Source organism: Microsporum canis, genomic scaffold (genome assembly GCF_000151145.1).
Source record: "Microsporum canis CBS 113480 supercont1.7 genomic scaffold, whole genome shotgun sequence".
Lineage (NCBI taxonomy): Eukaryota > Fungi > Ascomycota > Eurotiomycetes > Onygenales > Arthrodermataceae > Microsporum > Microsporum canis.
This window is the reverse complement of record NW_003299163.1, coordinates 835,771-863,527: the sequence shown is the minus strand read 5'-3', so window position 1 is coordinate 863,527 and position 27,757 is coordinate 835,771. Positions and strand designations below refer to the sequence as shown.

The following is a 27,757-nucleotide window of genomic DNA, read 5'->3' as shown; positions in this document are numbered from 1 at the left end:
TAGTCAAGACAGCTGGAATGTCTTATCTATGAATATCTCTCTGCATCTATTCCAGTTGACATCCATAGCAAAGGACCATGGGCTATCTATTGCGATATATATAAAAAAGATGTTTTTCTAGTAGGAGAAAAATGCAGAGGTAGGATGTATTGATGTATTGTAATACAAATACGGTAAAACACATACTTTCAATAGAGCTTTTGTAGGGTTTTTAGATTACGGAGATTACGAGAAAAACGAACCAGAGCCAACCTCCTTCGACTTTCTTCCTCTTCTTCTCTCTCTCTTCTTCACTCGCTTCTTCCTCTTCCTCTTCAACTTCTTCGCTCTCTTTGCTCTGCCTCACGATAGGGATAGACCAGTCGATGCAGAAGTTGACGCTCGGGTTGATGTCGACGTCAAGCTGACTCGGTCGTCCGCCTTCTCCCCCCCCGTTTTCCGTCGCATGTCGCTTTCGATCTTGCTGCTGTGCTGACCGGCCCTGAAACGACCCCAGCACCAAATCGGAAGAAAGGCTCATATATACATCCATTGTACACAGTATACATACGCTCACCCTCGTTTGGATCCAAAGATGGAGGCCTCAGTAGCCCACCGGCCATGGGAAGACAGCCGGCCTGCGCCCAACACCAACGGCCACAACGGCAGCCAGACAACCCTCACCACCCTGCCCTCCATCTCGACTCTGACGGCGTCAATGCCTGTCGACAAGACGCCCATTCCCGTCGCATCTGGTGAGAAATCACCCGCCCAGGCCTCGATGAACACGCTCGAACGAGACTCGGGGACCTGGTCAATGCCTCAGAGTACCCGTACGTACCATCCGAATTCAGCTCGTGTCGAACGGAGGGCTCTGTTGTAATGGCGATATTATCATTGTTTTCCATAGCTAACTGGCATTCATATACAGGCTCGTCGACGTATTCTAGCACAACAAACAATACCAATGGCTACCACCAGCACTCCTTTCTAATGTCCTCCCAGCAGTCGCCCAATCGACTGTCAGGCGTCTCCGAGCCACCCTCCACTGCCACGGCCGTGTCTTCGCCAGTATCAAGTCATGCCTCTCCAGGCCAGAATCCCGTCCTTCCGTCCATCAACCACACCATGGACTCCCACCAGCAACAGCTTCAACAGCAGCAGCAGAGGCAGGCACAGGACTACACCGAATCTCGCCGCAGTAGCATCGACAGCCGCATGAATCAAGGCATATCTGCTCTCCAGATCAACCCTACTTCTCCCTACCACAGCACCAACGCCTCCCAGTCGTCTGTTGTCTCTGGTATGCCGCGAGACCGCATGAGCTACTCACACCATTCAACCTCATCTCGCTTCCCTCCCGGCCAGTCGACCCAACCACCTCTCTCCCCTCTGGGACCTCGCGCACAGGACCACCGTGGACCATTCCCCCCCGGCCGCACTGCACCTCCTATCTCATCCAATCCTCGGCCCGAAGAGTTTCACGCCGACTCACCGGTGCCTGGTCAGGCATATGCTTTCCCCGACCCAAGCATAGCACACCATCACTCTTCATCACTCAACGCGCAAGGCCCTGCGCCCCCAATTTCACATAACCCACGTCCCGAGACCTTCCATGCCGAAAATCCGGTGCCGGGCCAGGCGTATGCCTTCCCAGATCCGAGCTTCAGTCGGGCATCGACCATATCTGCGCCCACCGATAGGCCGTCAACCCAGTTCTCGAGAAGGCACAGCACCGCCGAATCAATGAACAGCAGCATATACACAACGGAGTCAAGGCTTCCAGCGGGGCAGCAGGGTATATATGCCCCATTGTCCTGTCCACCGTACTCTGTTAATATCTTTTATAACTAACCGTATACAATAGAACTGCCCCAAAGTGTCCATCACCACTCCCTCCAACACCGCCAGGTCCGTAACATAATAGGAGAAGGCGATCCAAATGGTGCAACCCCATACAGCCGCACCCCCGAACTTCGCGTAACGCACAAGCTCGCTGAACGCAAACGCCGCAGTGAAATGAAAGATTGCTTCGAGGTCTTACGAGCACGTCTTCCCTCCGCCCAGAACAACAAATCAAGCAAATGGGAAACCCTCACAAGAGCAATCGACTACATCAACCAGCTGGAGAAGACCGCATCTCAATCTCGCGCTGAAACCAACCAGCTCCGTCTCGAAATAGAGGAAATGCGCGCACAGTTAAGTCAAGCTCAAGCTCAGCCCCAGCAACAACAACAGGTCCAGCCCCCACTAGCTCGTCGAGCTAGCTTTGAACCTTCTTCGTTACAGCAACAACAACAGCCACAGCCACAGCCCATGCAAGTGAACGGCAACGGACAGCTAACACCTCCCCCGAACCCCGGCACGTTATTCCAAGGACACAGCCACGTCCAAGCCCACCACGGCCATCATGCACATCATCCGCAGCACCCGCAAGCACATGGGCACTACTCACCTCCATCGAATGTGACACCCACATCGCATGGTTCTCCGGATCCATCACGGACGCTACCACCGCTAATGAACGGGTCCCTAGCCCCCATGCAGGGAGTGCAGTATACCGATGAGCGGAGATGACATATCCACCCAATATCATAAATAGTACAACGTCTACCGATGCTACATGTGCATTATTACTCTCTTTTGAATATTTCTTTTCCGCTTTATCTACATAACCGGTCCCCATCATGACGTCTCAGGATGACTCTTTTTCTTATTTTTTCTGCCGCTTTCCTCCTGCTCTAACACCAACTTTTATACATTCACCAGGTCTTTACCAACCTGACCATCCGGGCTTTGCCCTGCATCTCTTTTGTTTAGTATTCTCGCAAAGATATCCCACCATTTATCTACAAACTACCCCCTACCTCTTTGTGTTCTGGGCCTAGAAATCTGTTTCTTTTCCACAAACCAACCCGCTTATACCTATCTACCTCTCCTTTTCACTTCGTGATTGTCCTTTCTACAAAATTACGCTTTTACTCCCCTATCCCTCCCTGGGCTTCATATTCCCCTTGATCTATTCGTGTGTATGCTTTACTGCCAGTGACAAAACGGCGTGCTAGGAGTGGTCTATTTGACATGAATATTCTTCCTTTTTTTTCTGATTTATCTATTCATCTCGCTTCCTCGACCATTTGCTTTTTTCCTCGCTTATTTATTTCTCTTATCTATCGGATCATCTGGATTTCATATGCTTTTTTTCCCCTTCTTCCTGGATATTTGTTTTTGGAATGGAAATGGGAATCATGTTTGTTCGACTTGCTTTTTAGCATGTACTCTTTCCCTTTTGTTTCTCTTTTTATCGTTAGGATAGGCAGAGAATGAGAGAAAGCGAACAATGACTGAAAGGAAGATATTTGATTTTATAAGTAGAAGTTGAAGCAAGAGATATAGAGAAGAGAGACGGGGCTGTACAGATAAACAGAGTCTAAGAATAGAAGAAGAATAGAATAACTTTCCCTGTTTATAGTTGAGAATATTATCAATAATAAGTGTAGTATATGTAGGCATTAACTATGCATGATGTTTGTGATATGTGACTAAAGATGCAGAGTGGAAAGTCAAGGTGAGACGTTTGGATTTCCGCTTTTGGCTAACTCGACCTCACTTCTTCGACTTCACTCCTTCAACTACATCTTGATATCGACCATCAACATCGAAATCAATAAGCCAACTACTTTATTCGCATGAACTATGCTGTCTATCTAGCATGTACTCCGTACAACTGTCTGGATATAAATAGCAGCAACCCCTTGACCAAGCGGGCGCTAAGAGAAACTTATCGATCCTAGCCAGCCCAATCACAGCCATAGCTTTACCAGCCCAGGATCGCGATGCTTTTCACATTCTCAGCCTGCAGGCCCTGCAGATGCCGCTCACTGGCCCGTTGCATCAAGATGCCCTGTGCCTAGGGGCGGTTAGAAAGCTCTCTGCCTCTTGACAGGCCGGGAGATGCTCTCCACCAGGTTCTCTGCAGAACTCGATGGCTGGTCATGATTGGACATGGCCATGCTGAGAATACCCCAGGGGAAGTTTATTTATATTAGAAACGCTGTACTTCTGCAGAGGAGGGTCAAGGTATCCTCTTCTACAGATACCTGTTTCTTCTTTCTCTTCTGTCTTCTCTTTCTCTTATGTGTACTCTGTACATTCACTCTTTTTCATGACTGCAGCGCTGTGCGTTGATCTACAGTCTGTACATTCACTTCACTACAGAGTTATTGAACATCTTTATTCTTATTCTTCTACATACATATTAATCATTTTTCTGGGTTATGATATCGTATACTGTCGCCATGGCGATTGTTTGAATAATTCTTCTCTTTATTATTGCTACGTGATAACGATGATATTGCTTCTACAAACAACATACACTTCTCGAACCACACAGATATTACCAGGACACTCGCCACCATGTCCAACAACCCATTTACCTCTTCATATGGCCAGGGGCGAGATGGCCCAAAGCCCGCGGAGCTACAGCTGCCCCAGATGCCGACCTTCCCACTCTCGTCTCCTATAGGCGAAGAGCTACTTACCCCGTTCGACGACCTTGACTCGTCTCCAGACCCTTCCAACCCTTTCTCCTCGTCCAAGGACGCGCATGTTCAGGCCTTCAGCTCTAATAACCCATTTCTAACGACAAAGGAAGGGCTAGGCGGTATATCGAAGCTCAAGGGCCGCTTGGGGTCAGTTAAGCAGCCGACTCGCGTCAACGTGATCAAGAAGAAGACCAGACCTGGCTTGAATCTGGTGACGAACTTTGCTTCGCCTGATGCGCAGAATAAGACGCACCAATGGGCTCTACAGCAGCAGGACCAGGATGGGAAACAGTTTGTCGGACTGGATGAATTGCAGGAGATGTATGACCCGTCAACAGTCAACACAAAGAACCTCCGTCTCGATACTTCACATCTCAAACCTAGGGTAAGGCCAGCACGCGTTGAGAAGCGCCAGTCTACTCGAAAGATTCCCCCACGTCTGTTCCAGAAGCCTCCTTCTCCAGATGTAGCGGTATCACCGTCTGATCGACCCATCGTCATCGGTGTATCTGTACCCCTGGGTTCGCCAGCAGCATTAGCGTTTAGCTCGGATGCGAGGTCTACACCCGGTAGATCAAATAGCATACACAGCCTACGCAGCCGCGGGAATACACCTGTTACGCCTAACATTGTTGTCACGCCTGCTGGTGAAGAACGCGGTTGGCCCGTGGACAAGATGGAAGAAACTCGACAAAAACCCAGGCCGACGTCAAGCATCTACTCGCAGGCTACTCCCCTTATAAGAGGGATCAATAGGACGGAATATATCCCACCTGTTCCTGCTTTACCCCCACCAGAGGCTTATGCCGGCCATGGAATCGAGGACCCGTTTGGAACAATGGAGGCAATATCAGAACGACGAAGGCGCGTACTTTCATCAGGAACAATGTTTGAGGAAGACTGTTCATCGCCCAGACAAGCTCCTCGACCACGATCCTTCTCCAACAAGGACCTAAGTCAGAATGAGGGCGGTCTAGCTGCATCGTCGAGCCGGTTCAGCCTGGAGACCATATCTCCCCGTCGTCGATCCGAAGGCTGGTGGAACTATCTACTCTCTCCGCTCATATCACGATCCAGCACAATGACTACTATCAACACTATTCACCGTAATGGATCTCAGGGAGAGGTTGAAGAGCGTCCACCCGTGCCAGCACTACCAAGCAACTCTCGTCTACACCTTGCAATACCGATCAAGAACGACGAGCCATCACTTACAAGTAAGGGATGGCGTGACAAGCAAGTCTCCGTCTTTTCGCCCATAACTCCAGAAACAGCTACCGAAAAGGGGTCCCCATCTGTCAAATCTCCAGGCTCAGGCTGGCGTGAACGATTGGTTTCTGTCTTTTCACCAATCACTCCTGACAGTGCAGGGACTAATAAGGAGAAACGAATACTGAGTAATGTCACTGAATGGCCGGATATTGACCACTGGTACTTCCAACAAGAAAAGAAGATGAAGATTGACACTACCAATCTTACCATTAACACAACTACCAAAAACAAGGGTAATGCCACCAATTCACCTAAACGGCTTGCCAATGAGGAGTATAGAACTTCCCTTTGCTCCGCGGTGACTTCACAGTCAATTCCATTCATGATGTCGGATCCTTCCAGTCACCACGCCAGTGTCAGCACTGGACCTAATCATACCTCCACGAATGCGCTGAATGATCCATCTTTTGCTAATTATTCCAACACATTTGACTCTAGCCCACCGCGGCCAACGAAGAGAGACTCCAATGCAACTATTCGTAGAGCGAATTCTCGCGAGGGTCAAAACACAAATAACCCTTTCTTCCAACAGTTTGTCAACAACATACGGGGTGAGGACAGCAGAAGGCGCTCAGACTCCGCTTCTACTATGATCGAAGAAGATGAGCCCGACATTTCTCCCAACGTCCGCCATGCAACTGCAACCCCTATCTTCCAACACGCCATGCCAACCATGGTCGGAACTCGAAGACCGCCTCCAATAGTACCACCGGTGCCAGAACGAACTAGCATCGCAAGTTCTGATTCTTCAGACTCTACTGATCCAACGCCTGAGAGGCCAAAGAATAAGCTTGCGGGTATAGGAACTATAAAACGCAAAACTGTTCCAAAATACCATGTCGTTTTACCCCCGGATAGGCAGCCACCACTAGAGTCTCCAGGTCCTCTGTCCCCAGAGGCTCAAGCAACTCTGAATTCTGGTGGTATCCCCATGAACGATGTTCCATTACCCCGTCGACCGGACAGGACGTACCTCCAACCAACATCCAACGCTCTTCCTCGTCATCCAAAGGTATCACCAGTCATCCTCCAGACACCAATTATCCGCCAGACCCCTAGAATTGGCACCAAAGATATTCACATCAAAACAGAAATACAGCGGAAAAAAGTAACCCGTAAAGAAGTTATCGGCGAGGACGGGAGTTTTTGGCGCGGGCAAAACTGTCGATGTAGAAAAGGCTGTGCTGGTGGTCGTGATTGCGAAGGTAGAAAAAGGCGGAGAAAATGCTGCTGGATCATTATTATATTGATCTTGCTTCTTTTGATAGGGCTGGGCGTTCTACTGGGCGTGATACTTTCAAGAAAACATCCGAATCAGCCTCAGAGACCACCTGGTTCGGCACCTCAACCGACTCCTGGGCAAATTCCCGGGCCGAAAATGGAGGATGATCGATGGTTGAATCTAACTGGCTATCCCCCAATCCCAATTGGTACGTCTACCATTGCTGGGCCGAATGCTGCAGGTATCAATTCAGGTTGTATTGCTCCCACGAGCATGTGGAGCTGTTCTCTACCAAAGGAGATACAGGATGCGAATAGCCCATTTGATGCTGATCAGCCTCGGTTTAAGATTGAGATCAAGTTCAAGAACGGGACATACCAACATAGCACCACCATTGTAGATAAGGGAAAAAGAGAACTGTCGGCCTTCTCTAATATCTCACTGCTTAGAAACTGGGCGAGGAGGCAGCAGCCTATTGAACGTAGAGATGACTTCACTCCCTCTCCCGCACCACCCAATCTCGAGGAGCAGTCTTTCCTTGGAAATACCACCGATAAAATAGCCGCGCCTTTCGAGGGTGAGGAAACGCCCTTTTTCATAACAGTTCTGGACACTGCGCCGCCAAAGGGTGTCCCAGGTACCGGGCACAGCGCTCGTTTCCGCCGCGGCGACACAGATGGGTTCCCAGACCTTTCTAAACTTATCCCTCCTCCAGCTCTAGACACCGATGGTACAGCTGCCCCTGCATCTCTCTACCCGCTTCCTGTTTCCCAACCTCTGCGCTTGTATGATCGTGGCCTTCCCACTGAACACTACGGCTTTTACACATACTATGACCGATCCATCTTCCTCAAATCATCCCGTCCAATAGGAGACTCAAAGGAAACAGGAAATATCCCCAGCGATTTAAATGGTGGCTCTACGAAATCTGCGGCAAGTGTGCAATGTACATGGGCACAGACCAGGTTCCTCGTCCAGATGTGGACGCAGCCATCCAAAGCAGGCCTGCAGCTCATCTCACCATCTGCTGACTCAGGCCCTACGCCATCTTCTTATGCAGAGGATTTCAGGCGTCCTGGCTCGCTTCCCTATCCAGTCACGATAACCCTCGACCGACATGGTGGTGATCCTAAGAAGAAGATTGTCTACTGCTACGGCCTGGACGTAGGCGGGAAGCCAATCCTGACGAAAAAGAAACTGCAGCTTGAACATCGTGATTTCGGAGGTGTGCTGGTCAATCCTGCCCCGGGTATATTCAATATCTCGTCTACGCCGAATACTAGGAAACGAGCGGACCCTGCATTGGGGCCGGGAATCGATGGTGGGTCAGGTGGATGTCGTTGTGAATGGAGAAATTGGCTGAAAGCCTAGACTTGATTTTCATGAACTCTACGAACATAGATGAGATATTGGTACTTTGAGACTCCAGGACATGCTACTTCGGCTTCGTTATACCGTCTATTGAACGTGTTCAGCCCTTATATCCCCCATCTTCATCAAGATATTTTAGATTGATGGCAAGTGAGGGATCATCCAGGTTGCTGTGCGATTGGGGGGCATTGGACCTTCTATTAATTATTGTATTAGTATTCATTTCAAAATCCAATTATGTTAATACTATCAAATTCAAATTCGAATATATTAACTTACCGGTTTAATACCCATGGTGGGACCATAAGTATACAAAAGCGCACATTAGACATGCAAATATATATGGCTTGTTACGGCACTATATACGATCCTTTCGAATAGTATATGCGGTATCACCACTGCCAATTGAGCGCTATTACAAGGTCGATTTGTGGATCCTAGTTTATGTCTTAACTATCATGATTTGGCCGATTTAGGGATGGGGGAATAGTATTAATCACTTATGGTTTGCCCTGCTTGGTGGCATTCGCTGCCTTTCCTTACATGGTCAAGAGTGACCTTACCCATAATGGTGTGAACAACTTGAGTATACATAACTACTCCTAATGGACAGGACGGTTTCTGTGTAGAAGTTCCGTCCCTCAGCCAAAGTGCAGGATTAGGCGACAGATGGATGAGTTATCAAACTTGACAACAGTTTTCTATAGAAGTTGAACAATAGTTAGCCATTGAAAACAAGCTGGTGCCTTTATAATGGAAGGCTCAACCACACCTGATCTCAAACACGCTTTCCCTGCAATTATGTTTGGAGGCTGGGAAGTTCCAACGACGTCATCTACCTTTGCCGAAATAGCAATCTTTTACATTGCCAAAGAGTGTAAAGTATTGACGGGATGCATACTGGAAGTTGCTATATCTCTTAACGCCTTTAATATTTGCATCGTGGTGATGGCTTGTCTATTGTTGGAGGTTGATGTAGTGCTGCTAGCGAATCACAAGCTGAGCTTCTTCGACTTCTCAGCAAGTGAGTTTACATACCAGCATACTAGCATTCCTGTGTCCACTTTTCAGCACCATTTTGTTTTCAAAACAGCTTCTAGTGTATAGAATAGATCTAGCTGTATAAGACTTTTAAGCAGATCACAATACGAGCTTCTCAGAGTCGAATAATATTGGTAAACCCCAAGCCTTCTATTTCTCGGGTACAAATGTCGATAATGGTAGACTGTATTTATCCATAACTTTTTGGGAGTAAGGGTCGATTTCTTGGCTTTCCCGTTCTTCAGGATTGATGGAACTATTGTGCCAACCATGATGTCCTTGGCTTGAAAATCTATAAGCCTATATTAGCAGCAGTTAGACAAAGCGTATATTAGATAACTAAGGGACGGGGGGCTTCTACCGGTAATGGGTGACAGTAGAATAAAGGAAGGAGTGGAGTACCAAATAGTTATATTTCTGATTGCCGCTGCTTTCTGCCACTGCTGCCGTTTCATCCACAGTCTTAGTATCCTGAAATTCGGGTATAATGATAAGAATCAACCTGCTTATCTTGTAGGCGTCTTGTCTAACTCTCGCACTTATGGTTCCACTCAATAACCACTCTTTCAAGCTCTGGGTTCCCGAGTATGTGCCAAACACTATAGGATTTATTCTATCCTTTGAGCAGAAGAGTCGCATTTTCTAAGCCTGGTGGACAAGGGCGAAATATGATATACCCATCAGACGGACGCCCCACTAATCGGATAAATTATACGTAGTTTAGTATCCTAGTTAGGAATGTCTTTAGCTGGTAGTTTTCCAAAATAAGAAATCCGAAAGGAGCCTAATAAACTACATACCTCCTGGATTTGTTATTGATATTGGGCGCTAAGTGGGAAAATGGCGGAAAAATCGGAGCAGCACAATATTTTCTTAGGTGCTCGCAAAGGATTAGGTGTGATTAGTAGGCTCAAAGTATGGTTCGAATAAGGCAGAAAGGTGCCCAAGCTGGAAGACGCGGTGAGCTTTCTTATATGTAGGCAGTCGTGGATAATAGATGTAGAGAGTCCTGCTATCTGTCAACGGTGTTCAGTGAAAGCTATCTTAAACAGCTAGCCTCATCACGGAATCATCAAGTTAACCGCCTAGTTTGCTGCTCTCCTCACTCCTCACTTTTACAGCAGTGAGGACGACCCAGCCTTCAACAGCATGGAGTCCACCGACGATCAAACATTCTTTCTGCTCTCAAGACGTTATGGTCAGCTCCTCCTGGCGTTCTGATCCATTTGCTCAGAGAAGTACAGGATGCGATCGGTGGAGTGAAGTATCTACAAAATGTAGATTGAACAAATAGTGTATTAGCCATGATCTTTCGCCTCCTTTTCATGCTATTGAGTTAGGTTAGAGTTGAGGCTCGTCGGTAACTAAGTTAGTTTAGGGCAAAATTATAAACTAGGTTAATTAGATGACGTCATTCGTTCGAAGCTCTGATGCCTATATGAATACAGTTGCCCTCCTATTTTCTTCAAGTCACTATGTCTTCCCAAGACAAAGCAAGTGAAGCAGTATCACTGCAAGGTGGTGTTCATTCGAGGCTATTGATCGGGCTCCTTGCATTGAGTATACCAACATGAATAAACTAAAGGCAGGGATAGATTACAGAGGAGAGGAATGCTATAAAGATAGCTTTCAGAGCTCCTTTCTAGTAGTTCTATACGTACTATCAACTATCCTCGAGGGTTTTGACAAGATTTATCCCGACAGGGGCCCAAAAGTCACTGCAGACCTTCAAAAAGAGATATTACTTTTGGAAGTTATGGCTCAGAAACCTCACAAAACAGTGGCGAGAATGCTCGAGAGTATTATTGACTGGCGTATTATGGCAATGGGGCTCGAGAGGGAGATAATCAATGACGGCAGCGCGCGAGAAATAAGTCAAAATCGAAAATTTATCAAAGAACTGGGCGCTGCATTTACACCAGCCAGGGTAGTGGAAGAAATAGTCGCTACCCGAGAGAGTGGTGTCACCAAAGTCACCGGTGACCTTACAATAACTACCATTTGAGAAACTGGCCAAACGGACTGCAGGAACGTGTTACTATCATCACAAAGATCAAGTTTCAACCATTTGCGAACTTGCTTGGGCGGCTCAGGAGTTTATGATCGTTTGTTGCTCGACTGTACCTTCAAAAGCGTGGTGGAGTTGGTGCCACCTCGTCAACGCTAACTTCCCGAAGCCTCTCTCTTTCTGTATCCTCCGCACAGTCAGCAATCCTCTAAAGACTCTCATTTTAATGTATTTACTAACGTATTAGACTTAAAAGTATTAGCTGCTCTATCTGAGCATACTAACGGGGTTTTGTACCTTCAGAATAGCTTCATATTTAGTAGACATATTTAACATCCAGCGCAGTGACAGCACGGGGATTTATGTAATTGGAACCTTGGAATAGACGTGATGGGCGTATTGCCTGAGACAGTGGAGCAATAAAGAGATTTGTGCGGTCGGAATAGCTTCTTTATTACCAAATGGGTTATCGGCTGTTCGAGTATTTCACGTATTTTAATTATTCTGCCCCTACTGAGTAAGGTAATAAGGCTATTGATCACGCTCTAAGGCCAGAATAAAGGCAAATATCAGGCACCGAAGGCACTTTACATTGAAGCTAAGGGCGGCTCAATGATCCCTTTCGGCGGCGTACTCGTAGCTTGGCATTGGAGGATGGCATGCGCAATATCCCAATCCATCTGTCAGGGGGTCTCGAGTCCATAATCTCCAGGTCGTAGTTCACCAGAGCATACGCCAACATTAGTTTGAGTTCACTGGCCGCAAAGAATCGGCCGGGGCAGGCTTGACGACCGTTGCCAAAAGCAAGATAATCAGACCCAGTAGCGGCAAATGTCAAGCGTGCTCGATCTACGTGGTCCTTGTTGGGATCATCGCTGTTGATACCACGACGCAGTCCAACGAAGCGGAATGGCTTGAAGGTATCTGGCTGTTCATACACATCGGGGTCGTGGACAACGCCAAGGTTATGAACAGCGCAGAAGTTACCGCAGGGTAAATGGACACCAGATGTTGTAATGAATCCCTCTTTCGCTACGACTCTGCGACGAAGGCCGATGGCAACCAAGGTGTTGATACGGGCACTCTCGCGAAGAACCGAGTCGAGCTTCTCCATCTTATTCAATGCGAGCTTTGTCCATTGCCCTCCACATTCATCCAAAACTTGTTCGACCTCGGCTCGTAGCTCCTCAAGGACTTCAGGTGTAGATGACGCCAGATCCAGCATGACGTTCGTGATGGTCAAGGAGGATGTGTGGATGGAGACCAGGTTCATCAGAAGTATACGGCCAGCGAGGGTTCTGGGCCGGCACATGCGAGGGTCGCCGCTTTCTCTGGCCTGCTCTATACACCATTCTAGAAAATCGTTCTTCCTTTCCACTTCACCAGGGGATTTCCCGGCGGACAGCGAGGATGTAGGATTGTCAATATTACGCAGGCGATTTTCAATCTCTGGAATGAGCATTTGAGTAAATCGTCTTTCGTAATATCGACAAGGAAGCGTGAACAACAATGATGCTAAAGGACGTAGCGGCTTCCATGTAAAGCTCAACAGCAGCTGGCTGAATGGTAGCGCTCGCGCAAAGCCGAGACCGGCACTGAGAAGTGCCGGGTCACGACAGTATGGAAGACCAACAAAGGCATAATTTGTTGCTCTGCACACAATAGCACCCATACTATCCCAGATTCCAACGTTGCGAAATGACTCTGTGTCGGTCCCCCATTGCTCCTCAAAGGCTCGAACGGTCTCATTAGACAAGCCAGGGAGGAGATTACCGACCTGGTTGGTTAACGTCGTCGTAATGAGCTTTGTGTGTGTTGGGTGTGAGACGAGCATATTATCGGATATAGTGTACTCGTAGAGAAGCCCTTGTACAATAACCTCGCGCAAGCTGAGCACATCCTTGGGCTGATCTGTGACTAACTTGGTTTCAGACGCTGGAAGCAACACAAATATCTGACCACCGGGTCCTGCAATAGGCAGAATTGCAGCTTGGTCCTTGTATTTTGCATAGGCTTCTAACATATTCCCCCGGAGATTGCGAGCGTTACGCCATGCCGATTGAAAAAAAGGGAACCAGTCGCCTTCTTTGGCGCCAATTATTGGTAGACCCTTGGGGAGATGTGCGACTGAGGGAAATAGGAGTTTTCGGATAATGTAAACGAAAGTCAACCCCACGACGATCTTCGTGATCGTTAGCACCATGTTTGTGTCTGCACTGCCGATGCAGTTTGGAGACTTGCGACCGGGAGTGTAACCAGGGAGTAAGGGGATAGAGATTGGCTGTCATCCAGAAGTAATCTAAGGTCACATCCATGGATAGCATCACAACCACAAAGCCGCGACGGGAGTGTTAATTAACACCGAATCATGTCGGACGCTTCTAAATATGGAAAGATCCGACAGCGGCGCCTAGGTTGTAAGCAAAGGAAAATATTAGAGATAATTGGTACGGACGTCCATGCTACCGGAGGCAGAAAAAGTTCTATGCCAGTAACAGGAAGGCTGCCGAAAATGAGAATCCTTGCTCTCCACGGCCTTGGCTCGTCATCCTCGCTGCTGAAGGAGCAGCTAGCACCCTTCAGCAAGGCATTGGGCAAAGAGTACCAGTTCATATTTCTAGATGGAGGAATACCCTGCGGGAGAGGCCCAGGTACGAGTATCTATCTTCCCATCTCTAACCAGTGCTGAAGCATCATAGGTGTCCCAGCTTGGGCCTCCGGGCCCTTCTATTCATACGCAACGGGCTTCACTCCAGTTGAGATGCGTCGAGCTCTCAGCTACTTGGATAATTTTATCAAAGAACACGGTCCTTTCGACGGCGTGTTTGGATTCAGTCTGGGTGCCGCCCTTGCGATAACATATATGTTGGACCAGCAAAAAAAGCAGGCTTCTTTGCCATTCTGCTTTGCTGTCATGTTCTCACCCATATTTGTTGTTTCGCCTGATGATAGCTTTTGCGAGCAGCTTCTGCGTCGATGGCTGGCAGACGACCATACAGTGTTTCGGTCCAAGTTCCCCAATGGCGACTTTATGACAGAGCTGGAAGATCCGTCTGAGCAAACGCTTGCCCAGTATCTGCAGCAAGTCTTATTCATGCAGTCAATGGGGGTTGGGCTGATTTTGCCGAACACGAATGTCGATTTCCTAGGTACCAAAAAGACGGAGGAAGTCCCGCGCTTGATACATCCGGATTTGTTTAACGCCCGGATCAAAATACCAACGGTCCATGTCACCGGGCAGAACGACTCACCCTATATTGGAAAACAGTCGGCAGTTGCACGAGACCTGTGCACAGCTTCGATTCGGCGGGTACATAGTCATGATGGTGGACATGACGTACCTTTTAAGATATCCGACGTGGATGCCATTGTTCCTTCGATCAAGGCGATGGCCGAGGAAGGCATTCAGATACGGGATTTGTACGATGATTGATCCCGTGTCCGGCAACAGTGACAGGGCGGAAATTCTATGTCACGGAAATGGCAGATTGCAAGTAGGACGATGGTCCTTTCTATTGTCTGAAAAATGTTTTCAAGTTTGCAAGCTCAAGAATGAATTATGATATATACCGCGCTCCCTCTCCCTCGTTGATGCTACCTAATTTTAAGCCATGCGTAAACTATACTTCGTAAACTCTGCGTCCTTGTCGAGGAAATTCACCTCATTATCGGATAAAGTCATGACGAACTCGATTCCGCCATAAGTCTTTCGAGGTATGACGAAACAGGTACGGAAACCACTATTGCAATCCCCCATAAGTGGCCGAAAAGCTTCCGGTCGACCACCAGCACCAAATGTCTGGGCTCCAAAGCAGGTCTCATTGAACGGAAGCGTTGTTGGAGCTAGGATGCCCACCGAAGGCGATTTCATGCGAGCTGCTCGCAGTTGCGGCAGTCTTGTATAATCCGAGACCGAATCAAGTAACCTGTACGCATCCAGCAGGCTGTCGGAATCCGTAAAATTTGCCGCATGTGTCCGTATCGTTTTCGCGAGCTCGGAGATGCTTGTACCCTTAGCCACAATATGGCTGGAGGAGAGCGCAAGTCTGTTTTCAAAGTTTACATTACCAAGATAGCTGATTGGCAGTAGATCCTGGAGCTGCGGCCGCGCATCGAAGGGGATGCTGACCTCTGACATTGCTGCGTGAAGCTCGTTGGCGTTGTGCTGCGCGTCCTGAGTTGCCATCCAAGCTTTGACAACACTTCTCCAGATCAACGCACAGATGAGATCGTTCCCAGAAACTTCCGTAGGACCAAGTTCAGCAATGCAGTCTTTGCGCAGGGCTGTATAAGCTCCTTGCGACATATAGAACAACCTGGGCTTCATCGCTTTGAGCACACCAGGAAAGGCATCAGGGGTGGTGGAAGTCATATCGACAAACGCGTGTTCGGAGTCGAGGCCCACGAGACGACAAATATCTGCTGCTAAATGACTTGAAACTGTGCCTCGCCTGTCCTCTTTGCATGCATTCCTCAATGCTATCCGTTCGAACCCCGAGCCCAAACCACCGTAGGTTTGAACACTAATCCCCGTCTCTGCATTTGCCATCAAAGAGTTGCAATGGTGAGCCCAAACTTGTGTCACAGAGAGCATAGCGGTGCCGTCCGAGGCCGGGCTCGCGACTGAGAGAGCCAGAGCACAGCCTCCAGGCAAGAAGTTGGCCTGGGCCATCAAGACATCAGCCCCTTTCTCGAAATCGGGCTGGAATGGCGTCGTCCATAACAAGTCATTTTCTTCAAACATGTCCAGCGGAAAACCCAGATCTCTGAGATCAGAGAGTTCCAAATCGGTTTCTAGCTCATTGAATTGCAGTTGGTGCGGTGGTTCTTTGAACGAAGGGGGCTCGAAACGGATCTCTAATTGGCCAGGACGCCACCCACTGGTATCCTCACTCTGCCAGTGTACGCGACCATTGAGCCAAGGTATTTGAGCAAAGGTTCGACGCAGACCTTCTTGTAGACGTCCAAAGGCATCCTGTACTGTGACACCCTGCTTCAAACTCAGGTAGATCACGCTCTGTGGAATATGCCAAGCAGCTATGTGGTCGAGGGGGTCAAGCGTAATCTTCTGAGTCGGAGCCATGGCGATCACTGCACAATTTTGAGGATATTTGAAACACCTTGTTCAAGATCCTTTTTCTCACTCAAATCGGTAGGCTTAAATCCGAAGCACAGTCAGTGGCTGAGAACCATATGAGTAGGCAGTTTTCAAGTCAGTGGAGGCCGGATGTTACTGTATTCGGACATTCCGGATTCTGAGTAAAAATGCATAAGTATTGTCACTAGTGGCTTGTACCAAAATGTCGCTGCTGCAAGCATGGGGCCTGGAAACTGGGCTAGTGGGTGTAGTGTCCCGCGATAAATACCGAGAAGGGCTCCATAGACGAGGTATAAAGATATTTCATAGACCAGGATATCTTTGAATGTGCAGTGGTGGATTAGAAAGCCTGAGGAGTCATTTGAAGGTATCATTATGACAGGTTGATTGTTCTTCGTACTCCATAGTGGATCATTCAAGGAGTCGCTGTTGTTCCATTTCACAGCCGCAAGGGTGGTATACGCCGGATATAACCTAGAATGGAAAGTCCCGCCAGCCATCGTGGGGCGCAAAAGGAAAGGCTGCAGGGACTTGGCTACAAGACGTTTTGGAACCGTAATACCGACCACATAGTAGTAACAGACAAAGGATAATAAGTGTCTTGATAGCTAGGGGTACAGAAGAGAAACGATTAAATAATGTAAATTCACAAGATGATCATGGACTATGGTCATCAGGCACCGAAAAAAGAAGAGGGGAAAAAAAGGTAGTAACTATCCGACGAGACATTCCTTCAGGACTGTCACAACGGTTCGGGGTTCTCAAAATGAAAAGATTTACATTTCGCCCAAATTCTGCAAGCCGACAAGCTCAAAGTACGCCGACCGCTTCTGCATCAGCTCAGAATGAGTTCCGGCCTCGATGATGCGACCTTGGTTGAAGACATAGATCATGTCTGCCGTTTGCACCGTACTGAGACGATGCGCCACGGCGATCGTCGTGCGGCCTTTAGCTGCAGTATCCAGAGCAGCTTGCACGAGCTTTTCAGACTCGGAATCGAGAGCAGAGGTGGCCTCATCCAGCAAAAGTATTTTTGGGTTGCGGAGTAAGGCTCTAGCAATTGCAAGACGCTGCTTCTGGCCACCTGACAGCATACTGCCCTTACTACCAACGAGAGTATCGAAACCGCTTGGCAGACCAATAATAAAATCGTAGATATTTGCGTTCTTGCAGCATGTCACTATTTCGTCTTCCGAAACGTCATCTCGGTCCGTACCCAGCATGATATTCTCGCGGATGGTACCTTGGTACAGCGTTGGCTCTTGGCTAACAAGTGCGAGATGGGAGCGGTAATTTTTAATGTTGAATGATGAGATTTCCTTGCCATCGACGTAGACACCACCGAGAGCCGGGTCGTAGAATCTCTCCAAGAGCGCAATTGCAGTGGACTTGCCACATCCACTAGCTCCAACAAACGCAACGTACTGCCCAGGCTTGACCTGGAGATTGAGGCCTCGTAGAACAGGCTGGTTTGGTCGCGACGGGTACCTGAAGTGTACATCCCTGAACTCGATATGGCCTTCTATACTCTGAACCTTTTCGCCGTCATGGCTCCAGCTATCAATTTCCGGTGTCCGTTCGAAGAGGGCCTTGACGCTAGCAGCAGCGTGACGAGCTTTGGCAAGATCTGGTGCGAAGCTGAAGATAGTCCCTGCAGACTGCGCGCCGAAGATGACGGTGCTGAAACACAAGAAGAACTGGAACCTGAATTGAAGGGTTAGGACGAATATCATCTCTGTTCGGGGTATTGTGGTCTACTCACATGGTATATTCGTGTCTACCGAACAGGGTGCCTCCATACCAAAAGCCGAGAGCCATGCAGAGGAACTGAAGTGATTGAGATGCCGCGTAGAGAGTGGACGACTTGAGGACCGACCACACTAGGCTGCGGCCTTGCGAGAGAAGCTGTGCGTGGTAGTGACTGCAGATGTCACCCTCGCGGGTCAAGGAAGCCACGGTTCGGATAGCTGAAGTGGCCTCGCAGGCATAGCTTGCAGAATCTTCGTAGGCTTTCTTCTTCTCTCTCTCGAGTCGGACCAGCATCGCCAAACGGAAGTACCCACAAGCGAGAAGAAGGGGGATGGTGGAAATGCAAACCAGGCTAAGCTTCCACCCTACAGCCAGCCCAATGGCGGAAGCGGCAACTAAGGTAGTGATCAGTAAGAGAATGGTCATCAGAGTAATCCCAGACAGCCCGGCCAATTGGGAGGTCTCGGTGGACAGGAAGGAAGTGAGAGCACCCGCAGAACGTTTGTCGAAGTAGGCAATGTCTTGTCGGAGGATATATCGGAATGCTCGGTCGCGAACTCGATGGGTAAGTCGCTCTGCGCAGTAAGAGAACGCAATACCCTGAGAGATGAGAGCGAACAGTTGCACAAAGGCGAGCATCAAATACATCAGCGACCAGAAGTTAACTTGTCGCCGTATTTCAGAGCTCTCTGAAAGAGGGAGTGAAAGGGCTGTAATGCACTTGGAGAAGAAGACAGCTTGTGTTGGATTACCTCCACCGCAAACGATGGCGAGTAAAATTCCAAAGATCATATATTTCCATTCTTGTTTGTTCAAACCCGCGACGAAACGTATCAGCTCGAACAAGGTATGATTATCGGCAATGTCCTCTTGTCTCTTCTTCGCAAGTGCCGTTGGTGATTTGCCTGGCTGTGTCTTGTCCGCCTTAAGGTCCTGGGGTTCTTCTCCATCATCCAATTTGCCTAAGCTGTCGCGCTTCTCATCATATTCAGCTGACGGTAAATCATAATCGGTTTCGGGCAGAATGTGATCATTATCTTGGTTTCTAGACTCTTGCTTCGTCGCGATTCGCTGAGCCTCGACCAAATTGTAGTAAGCCGCTTTCTTCTGGAGGAGTTCATCGTGGGTACCCTGCTCGACAACACGTCCATGGGACATAACAACAATATTGTCAGCATTCTTGATAGTGGACAGTCGGTGAGCAATGATCACGGTGGTTCGTCCCTGGGCAGCTTTGTCGAGTGCGGCTTGTACAACTCCCTCGCTCTTTGTGTCGAGTGCGGATGTCGCCTCGTCAAGTAGCAGGATCTTAGGATCGCTAACGATGGCCCTGGCAATGGCAATGCGTTGTTTCTGACCTCCTGAGAGAAGTAGCCCTCGTTCGCCAATGTCGGTTTCGTAGCCTTCGGGAAGGGAGGTGATGAAGTCGTGGGCCTGAAAAGTAACAGAGTCAGAACTTCAAATTGTATATGGCACGGGTAAAGATGGTGTGTTTAAATCATAGTATCTAGTTTACTCACATTTGCCATTCGAGCGGCGCGTTCGACCAGCTCAGTGATTGCTTTTTCGGACGCATGCTCGTGCGGTGCTCCAATCAATCCGTGCTTAATATTTCCAAATATCGTAGTGGCGAATAATGTAGGCTCCTGGCTAACCAACGAGATTTGTTGTCGCAACCAGCGTAGATTCAGGTCTTTGATATCACGGCCGTCGATGTGTAGGGATCCGCCAATAGGGTCGTAGAAACGCTCGATCAGTCCGATGATAGTGCTCTTTCCAGAGCCTGAAGCCCCAACAAGCGCAGTAGACTTGCCTGCTGGGAATAGCAAGCTCACATCATCCATCACAACAACATCGGGGCGGGAAGGGTATATATGTCTGATGTTCTTGAGCTCCACATCTCCCCGAAGCTCCTCGAGCTTCTGCCCCTCGGTCGATAGAGGGTCGAGAGGAGAGACTCGATCAATGGTTGCATAGATCTTATTGGCTGCGGCGACCGCTGTGATGATGGCTTGGACATTCGGTGTAATATTGCCCAGGGCAAAGGCACCCATCATGATGGCCATTTGAATGGTGAGGATCTGCGCTAGCCCAACGGACCCATCCACCAGGAAGCGGGAGCCCATCCAGAAAGACAGCCCATAATTGAGGTAGATGTACCTAAGAGACAATGTCAGAACGCTGGACTGAGACCGCCATTTTGGAAGGTGAGATGTTGTGCCACTCGCTGTACTTACAGAAAGAGAAAGCCAATCATTGAGCTGGTGGTGGCCTTGAGCTTGAATCCGGACTTCTCTGCTTCAACGAGATACCCATCGTATCGTCGAGCCAACTTCTCTTGGGTATTGAACGCAACCGGGTTTCGGATCGAGCTGATAACCTCTTCTGCAACCGTTCCGCCTTCAGCAAAATGACCGAGGTATATCTTGCTGAGCTTAGCGACGAACGTGCCCACGAAGCCCAATGTGACAACGATAGCGACGACGGTGGAGAACAGAATCAGCGTCAGCTTCCAGTACCTGACGAAACCGATCACAAGAGCGGCCACAAAGGTGGCGATGGCTGTCAGGGTCAACCCGACTTTCTCTGAGATGCCTTCCTGGACAAGATTGGTGTCTGCTGTAATGCGTGTGGTGATCTCACCCGCGCCGAGCTCGTCGAAAAAGGCAATGTTCTGTCGTAGAATGGCGGCAAGGAACCGCTCTCTGATCTTCGCTGTGATGTGTTCACCGGCGTACACGAAACCGATCGTGGCCATGTAAACCATGGCAAACTCGCCTATAGCGAGGTAGACAAAGTACAGAGTGAAACTAGCAAGCTCGCTGTTGAACTTGCTGTGCGAGATGTCGCCCAGTAGGAAGCTGCGGAAGGTGCCTGCAAGACCACCGAACAGAACGGTCATCATGGGCATAAGTGCACCGCCGATGATTGCGGCCACCGAGGCCAGGACGAGGACGATCTTGTCATTCCGCGTCGCATAACGATATAAAGCCATGTAACTGACATTGGTGGCGGGCAGATCCAGCTGCCTCTTGAGGATGAGCCTCTCGTGCTCTGGCAGATGCTTGAACGGACCATCATCTTCCAGCGTTTCGTTTGCCCCAGCCGGCGCTGAACCGACTCGGTTCGTGGGGGAGCTGGCGGGTGTGGCGTCTTGGCCTCCAAGGTCGCGGCTCGGCATGGTGAAGCGGTCCAGCGATTATCGAAGAGGGCAGTGACACTGGCAGTGGCAGGACAGAGTAGTTTTTCTGATGGGGGTGAAGTGAAGATGAAGCGAAAGGATCGTTGGAGTGTGCGACTGGCTTTTGTTTACGCCTCAGGGTGCCCCTGAGTGCCCCTTGACTGCCCAAGTCGACGCGTTGTTTTTTTCTCTGTTTGGGGGGAACAAGGATGTGATGCACATTCGCGTCTGTAAGGTTGCTGTATTACAAGGATGTCTGTATCCTATGCGGGCCACGACCAACCACGGCCCGGTCTCCTGGATGCCCTTGGAGACGGCTCGGAACTTGCCGAATTGGGCGATCACCCCCATGTACTGATTCTAGGCCATGTACATAGTACATAGTATGTGTTCCCAGGTAGATAACAGCGTAGATAACCGCTAGTGTCGTTGGTACCTGTCTATATTCTGAATGATCTCGCACTTATTCGGCGGCTGTTGCGGAGTACATTGCTCCCCGACTGAATTTTGATATCGCCAAACTCGTATATTGATGCGGGTAGTCATTGTTGGCGGGGGCCTGGCGGGCCTGACGCTTGCAAGCGCATTGGAAAAAGCGAATGTTGATTTTGTGTTGCTAGAGGCCCGAGGTCGATTTGACCCCCAGGTCGGAGCATCGATTGGACTGAATGCTGCCGCAATGCGCATCCTGGATCAGCTAGGGGCAGCCAAATCGATCATGGATGAAACAGCACCAATCAAAGTGTCCAAAGTTCATCGCAGCGACGGTAAACTTGTCATGCCACCGGCGCTCACTTTCCCGATCTTGAAAACCAGGTATGAGATAGTTGGATGTCCAGTTATTTTTGAAGCAGTTCCATTGAATGAAGTTCTAGGTTTGGCTATGGAGCATGCTTTTTGGACCGTCAGCGCGCTCTCAGGGCCTTGATGGACTCAATTAGATCGAAAGACAACATGCTGCCCAACAAGACAGTGTCGCGGATCGACCAAACGGATTCTGGCGTCAGCGTGCATTGTCAAGACGGCTCTTCCTACCATGGGGACGTGGTCGTTGGCTGTGACGGTGTCAATAGCAAAGCATCGACCCGGAGCGAGATGTGTCGCCTTGCTAGTGAGGAGGATCCAGGCCACTTCCTAACGCTGAAGCAGACGAGTAAGTGGGTAGAGCAGTGACTCAAGAACCGCGGTTGATTATTTCTCTAGGAATGAGTGCTGAATTCAATTGTCTTTTCGGTATATCTGACCCCGTAGATGGTCTCATCGAGGGAACGGTCGACACCGTTTTTGACAACGGCAGGTCCATGCTTGTGATCACTGGGAAACATGGACGGGTGTTCTGGTTCTACCATGAGAAGTTGGACAAGGTCTATTATACCGATGCCGAAGACTACCCACGATACTCCCAAGCAGATGCGGAAAAGCTCGCGCAAAAAAACGCCTGGCGACCTGTCACTGAGACTGTGACCCTGGGAGACATATGGGAACAGCGTGTGACCTACACGCTGGTGCCGTTGGAAGAGGCCCTTTTTGACATGTGGAGCTGGGGACGTATAGCGACTGTTGGGGATAACTCCCATAAGATGACCCCTAATACCGGCCAAGCCGGGAACAATGCGATTGAGTCTGCTGCTGCGCTGGCAAACCAACTCCAAAGACTCCATGATGAGCCGCCGGTCACCTTGCAGAAAATCAAGTCAGCGCTGCGCAAGTGGCAGGAGAAGCGCCAGGCTCGAGTCAGCGCGACGGTGAAAGAAGCGGCGATGGTTTGCCGATTGCAGGCGCTGGATAGTCGCATGGCCTCCTTCGTCATGAACTATGTGGTGCCAAATGCCAGCGAGTCGTTCCTGAGCCTGGTCACCGGTACGCTCATCGGCGCTGAGATCATCGAGTATCTACCAGTACCAGCCCAGTCTTTCGAAGGCTCTTGTCCCTTCAACCCAACCCAAGGTGTCGGCAAACACGAACCGTTGCTGAAACGTATGGCCCTTGCGTTGCCATTGCTCTTTCTTTCTTTTTGGGTGGCGACGATGACGCCCGTTGACAGTGTGGATGCTTCTATACGCCGATTCCCGCAGCCAAGTCAACTTGCGGAGCCCGGTGAACGGGCGCAAGTGCTTCAAAGCCTACGCCCTCTTGCTGAGGATTGTGTCATCTATGCCATATGGCTCATTGAGTCGAACCGTCGTGCCAATGCGATGACGTTCGCCCGGTTTCCAACCATCTTCTGGCTCCTCGGTTTCAGATTTGGACCGGGGGTTGTTGCTCCTTGTTACTGTTTCCTGCATTTTTTGTTCTCGGGCATCGAGAGATTCGCGTCAACTGATGGAAGACTCACCAATGTGGCTTACACCAAGTTGATATTGCCCTCAGTAGTGCTCTTCATGGGCGCACCGGTTCTCCTCACCCTGAGAGGCTACATCACAAAGGTCGATACGGCGTTGTGGCACTGGCGTTGGATGTTGATTGCGATCACGCATTGGATGATAGTCAAGACTGGGATGAGCAAGGTCAGCATGGACGAGGACACGATGGGTAACCCGCTGCGGGATCTCCCTTACATCCGATGGTGTTTATGCGTTCTCAGTGCCGTATCTGCAGCGATGTTCATAGCTACGCGGCAAAGTCAGCTCTCGAATCCTTTATCGTCCGCTCTATTGCCCGGCGTAGGTGGGAATTTGTCCGACTTGAACCGGCATGGGGCACTCCTCGCGAGTCTCTTCTGGGTCGGTCTCTTGATCCATGACATCAAGAGCGCCGGAATGACCAAACAAAGTTGGGCGAAGATACTCACAATAGGCTTTGTTTCTGGCGCACTTGCAGGCCCTGCGGCTACTGTGGCGCTGGGGTGGATTTGGCGAGAGGAGATATTGGCATCTAGGAGGGAAAGACACGCGATCACCAGGGACAAGTACTCAGGAAAATCGATCCTTGACGTCCAGAAGGAGATGATCTCGCCCAGGGGTGAGGCGGCGAGGTGAGCAAGTGGCAGGCTCCCTCAGATTTTCTTTGGCCCCGGGCAGGATATGCTAGTTACTACTAGCATATTCAGTATAGTTTATATCTTGACTAGTTCTGACCGGCACAACAAAGCCGCATGTTGTAAGGTACTTGTGCTTGAGGCATCATTGACCGCTGTCGGATTCGAGCTGGGATTCAACCATCGATTAAATAACGATAAAATACAAGATGTTGCCATCCCCATTTGACTGGACGAACTTGATGAATTTCTCTGGCTAGCACCTTTCCTCCGCCGGTCCATCCCTGGAAGAGCAGACCGTGGAATACGAATGAAAAACGCATGTTCCATAGATGCTTTCGAGCGTAGGCCATCTGTTGTTACTATGCTTGATGGATCTACGTCTGATCTCTCGATCAGTTATTCTGTGTGGAGTATTGACGAACATTGGGATGTGTCCTCGTCGGTTTGATTAATCGCCCAGGCCATGTCCTATAGCTCATGAAAAGCTCATAAGATCAGCCTCTCTTCGTATAGCCTTCCCTCGGTTTTTCCATTGAAATCAGCGTAGCCCTGTATCACGCGGAAATATTTGATATTCGCAATGACCGCTTTGCAAACACTGGCCAGCCGACCTACCTAGCGAAACAGTGAGTACCCGATGGCAAGTTCACCTAAGCGGACGGCTCGAAGAGCAAGCAACTAAAGAGCCAGCACCCGGTCGCGGGGAATACAATATTGTATAAAAATCAAGTGCTACCAAGATTCATGGATCCAAATGCCACGCTTTCGTGTGGGTAATATTATCCAAGTAGAAGCACCGCCTGTATTACGATAAACGATGACTTGGTAGTTATTGCTGTCTTTGAAGCCATTTCGTATTGGTAGTAGCCACGATGTAACAGCGTCTGATCTCATGTAGTTAAATCTAAAATTTGCCTTGGCACTTCATGAGTCCAACGCAAAACGCCAAAGCAACGAAGGTGTTTGTGGGTGTTCTACAGAGATTGTCTCTTTGAGTGTCAAAATTGAGCCACCCCCTGAGAGAGACAGTCCGAATTTAAAGAGGGCTGAGCCTGACATAGCACTGCCGTGGCATTCGGAAAAGTCGCTGTTGAGACTCCATGCTGTCCAAGCCCTTCGGAAGAGGCTCGAACTTGAAGTTCAAGACCAGAAGCACGAGGTTCAGGCGGAATTCCATCAAAGCGAGATTTCTGCCTAGATTCACGCAGCGGTGTCAGCCAAGGTACTTGTCCTACTTATGGAGCTTGCGAGCGAAAAGTCAACTGTGAGGGCGATAGTAGAGTTCACATACCATAGCACATCCGCGGCCCAGCAGAGAAACCCAGACGTGGAAATTTACGAAGGTTGAAGGAACCGTCTTCTGAAAGCCACCGCTCTGGATGAAATTCATCCATGCCGTTGATATCCCAGTAGGATTCGAAGTTATCCTTGGAACCTCGACAAGTCTCGGACCTCATATGCTCGGGGATATCGAGGGGTTTTGTGCCGACATAAGGGTTGAGAAGTACAGTAACACCCTTGGGGATTGGGTATCCGAGTACCTGAGTATCAGTGGTCGTTCTCCGAACCAGTCGGGGAGACGTGTTCGCCGCGCGCATGGATTCCTCCATGTATGCTTCTAGATACGGGATCGACGTGCTCATGATAGCTTTCGAAGAAGGCTGCTCCCCATTCGAGCCTTTGGGCAAAGCATCCACCAGGGCTTTTCGTAGTTTCTCCTGCTTCCCGGGATTGGCGATCAGAAACTTTACAGCCCAGGAGAGGAGCACAGCCTTTGTCTCGTGTCCCTGTGATTTTCTAGGCATCAGTCATCTGCCTAACATTTGGGTGTTTGAGAATTGAGCCCTGTACTTACAGCAACGAGGATCATGAACAGCTCATCATGAATCTCAGCTTGAATTAATGCCGGAAATGGGACGTTGATGGGTTGCCCCTGACGCATCTGGGCCAACAGTTGACGCCGTACACCAGTGACCACAGCAGAAGTCTCTTCAACCTCCATCAGTTGATCCGCGGAGAGGCCTGCTAGCTTTGCACGGGTGGCCTCGATAAGCCCGTCAATGGTACTTTCTTTGAAAGCTAATTTCCGCTTGTAGACGGGTTGCTGTCTGAGGTACCAAAGGGACCACTTCTGAGAGACGACTGACTGCAGCGACTTTGCCACTGTACTTATGAAAAACGACACAGCTTCACACATATCAGGCTTCTGGATGACGGGGATCTGAGCCGCCGAGTCGATTGATGGGGGCTGAACCGTGTCTGAGGTTACGCTGAGAACCTTGCTCAGTGCACCTTTGATGCCGTCAACTTTGGTTCCGAATACCAGTTCCCATATTAGCTCGAATGCTGCCACATCGAAGCCGTCGAAGCAGTAAAATGGTCGACCACCGGCCATTTTGGCCTGAGCTCTAAGTAAGTCGATTAGCCCCAGGGCGCACCGGTACATCTTGGGCTCAGCGACGCGTCGTAGGAAAGGCGTGCCGGTAACGCCTTCCCAAAAGCGTCTCTGGTTTTTGAATGCAGGTCCTGTCAATTTGACCAGGCTGCAATGTGGAAGAAGAGAGCGATAGGCATCTTGTGTTCTGCGAGCCCGATCGAATTCAAGCGTGCGGTTGCTGAGAATATCTTTGACTTCGCGGACGTCGTCAATAACGATTGTAGGATTTGAAAAGGGGGCGAGAAACATCTGAATCACGGGCGAACCCAGATTTCTGCTCTGATGGAAGATGTATTTCGCTGGGTCCTGGGTTATCTTGATATCTTCGAGCAGGCCCGTCGAGTCTCCCCAGATCTTTCTTGCCGAAGCAACATTGTATGGAATGCCTGGATATGGGCGTGGGTATGCTCGCTTGAAACCAAAGTAGAGGATGAATGCGAGAAGGCCAATTCCAATCGACAGTTGATAGTTCAATGATAGTATATCCATTTTATCTCTAGTAGATCCAGCACAGTGTGGGAACCTTGGAGGCGAGAAAATGTAATACATGCCAGGGCTCGCAGACTTTGAATATGTGGACTTACAACATTGAGTTTTACAACCCGCTGATATTCTTTAATCGTAGTAGGCTTATTACTGCTCAACGCTTGAAACACGTTGTTGGATGGGCTGTGGCACGTTGAATCTCGGATGTTTCCTCTTTGGGAAATCGGAAGCTATGAAAGAGTCCGTGGAACACACCATCCGCATTGAGGCCTCGGCAGGCCAACGCCAAGTGCTAACGGCGGAATCTCCACCATCCGTGGATGAACAGTAGTGAATAGCACGAGCGACGACGTCGGGAGGATGGGAAGGATTGGACAAACCTGGGAACG

At 49.4% G+C, this 27,757-nt stretch overlaps 10 protein-coding genes across 10 annotated transcripts; 5 read left to right on the top strand and 5 right to left on the bottom strand.

Moving 5' to 3' along the window:
- Nucleotides 1-3: 3 nt before the first annotated feature.
- Nucleotides 4-532, bottom strand: MCYG_07497 (uncharacterized protein; the record flags this gene model as incomplete). The annotated part of the gene is made up of 2 exons (XM_002843668.1): nucleotides 4-86; nucleotides 253-532. The coding sequence occupies 2 exons, from the start codon at nucleotides 530-532 to the stop codon at nucleotides 4-6; spliced, it is 363 nt and encodes a 120-aa protein (XP_002843714.1).
- Nucleotides 533-796: 264 nt separating this feature from the next.
- Nucleotides 797-2,556, top strand: MCYG_07496 (conserved hypothetical protein; the record flags this gene model as incomplete). Its single annotated transcript, XM_002843667.1, has 3 exons — nucleotides 797-812; nucleotides 911-1,777; nucleotides 1,907-2,556. 3 exons carry the CDS (start codon nucleotides 797-799, stop codon nucleotides 2,554-2,556), a joined length of 1,533 nt encoding a protein of 510 aa, XP_002843713.1.
- A 1,839-nt stretch (nucleotides 2,557-4,395) lies between these two features.
- MCYG_07495 (conserved hypothetical protein) lies at nucleotides 4,396-8,532 on the top strand (the record flags this gene model as incomplete). The annotated part of the gene is made up of 2 exons (XM_002843666.1): nucleotides 4,396-8,338; nucleotides 8,447-8,532. The coding sequence occupies 2 exons, from the start codon at nucleotides 4,396-4,398 to the stop codon at nucleotides 8,530-8,532; spliced, it is 4,029 nt and encodes a 1,342-aa protein (XP_002843712.1).
- A 2,467-nt stretch (nucleotides 8,533-10,999) lies between these two features.
- On the top strand, nucleotides 11,000-11,434 carry MCYG_07494 (uncharacterized protein; the record flags this gene model as incomplete). Its single annotated transcript, XM_002843665.1, has 1 exon — nucleotides 11,000-11,434. One exon carries the CDS (start codon nucleotides 11,000-11,002, stop codon nucleotides 11,432-11,434), a length of 435 nt encoding a protein of 144 aa, XP_002843711.1.
- A 498-nt stretch (nucleotides 11,435-11,932) lies between these two features.
- MCYG_07493 (cytochrome P450) lies at nucleotides 11,933-13,640 on the bottom strand (the record flags this gene model as incomplete). The annotated part of the gene is made up of 2 exons (XM_002843664.1): nucleotides 11,933-11,947; nucleotides 12,072-13,640. The coding sequence occupies 2 exons, from the start codon at nucleotides 13,638-13,640 to the stop codon at nucleotides 11,933-11,935; spliced, it is 1,584 nt and encodes a 527-aa protein (XP_002843710.1).
- Nucleotides 13,641-13,949: 309 nt separating this feature from the next.
- Nucleotides 13,950-14,870, top strand: MCYG_07492 (conserved hypothetical protein; the record flags this gene model as incomplete). Its single annotated transcript, XM_002843663.1, has 2 exons — nucleotides 13,950-14,088; nucleotides 14,146-14,870. The coding sequence occupies 2 exons, from the start codon at nucleotides 13,950-13,952 to the stop codon at nucleotides 14,868-14,870; spliced, it is 864 nt and encodes a 287-aa protein (XP_002843709.1).
- A 171-nt stretch (nucleotides 14,871-15,041) lies between these two features.
- On the bottom strand, nucleotides 15,042-17,035 carry MCYG_07491 (transferase family protein; the record flags this gene model as incomplete). Its single annotated transcript, XM_002843662.1, has 2 exons — nucleotides 15,042-16,528; nucleotides 16,672-17,035. The coding sequence occupies 2 exons, from the start codon at nucleotides 17,033-17,035 to the stop codon at nucleotides 15,042-15,044; spliced, it is 1,851 nt and encodes a 616-aa protein (XP_002843708.1).
- Nucleotides 17,036-17,311: 276 nt separating this feature from the next.
- MCYG_07490 (multidrug resistance protein 1) lies at nucleotides 17,312-21,465 on the bottom strand (the record flags this gene model as incomplete). Its single annotated transcript, XM_002843661.1, has 4 exons — nucleotides 17,312-18,239; nucleotides 18,298-19,718; nucleotides 19,805-20,444; nucleotides 20,522-21,465. 4 exons carry the CDS (start codon nucleotides 21,463-21,465, stop codon nucleotides 17,312-17,314), a joined length of 3,933 nt encoding a protein of 1,310 aa, XP_002843707.1.
- A 532-nt stretch (nucleotides 21,466-21,997) lies between these two features.
- MCYG_07489 (FAD binding domain-containing protein) lies at nucleotides 21,998-24,671 on the top strand (the record flags this gene model as incomplete). The annotated part of the gene is made up of 4 exons (XM_002843660.1): nucleotides 21,998-22,281; nucleotides 22,341-22,618; nucleotides 22,717-24,439; nucleotides 24,536-24,671. 4 exons carry the CDS (start codon nucleotides 21,998-22,000, stop codon nucleotides 24,669-24,671), a joined length of 2,421 nt encoding a protein of 806 aa, XP_002843706.1.
- Nucleotides 24,672-25,481: 810 nt separating this feature from the next.
- Nucleotides 25,482-27,371, bottom strand: MCYG_07488 (cytochrome P450 monooxygenase; the record flags this gene model as incomplete). Its single annotated transcript, XM_002843659.1, has 3 exons — nucleotides 25,482-25,639; nucleotides 25,737-26,232; nucleotides 26,301-27,371. The coding sequence occupies 3 exons, from the start codon at nucleotides 27,369-27,371 to the stop codon at nucleotides 25,482-25,484; spliced, it is 1,725 nt and encodes a 574-aa protein (XP_002843705.1).
- Nucleotides 27,372-27,757: the final 386 nt, after the last annotated feature.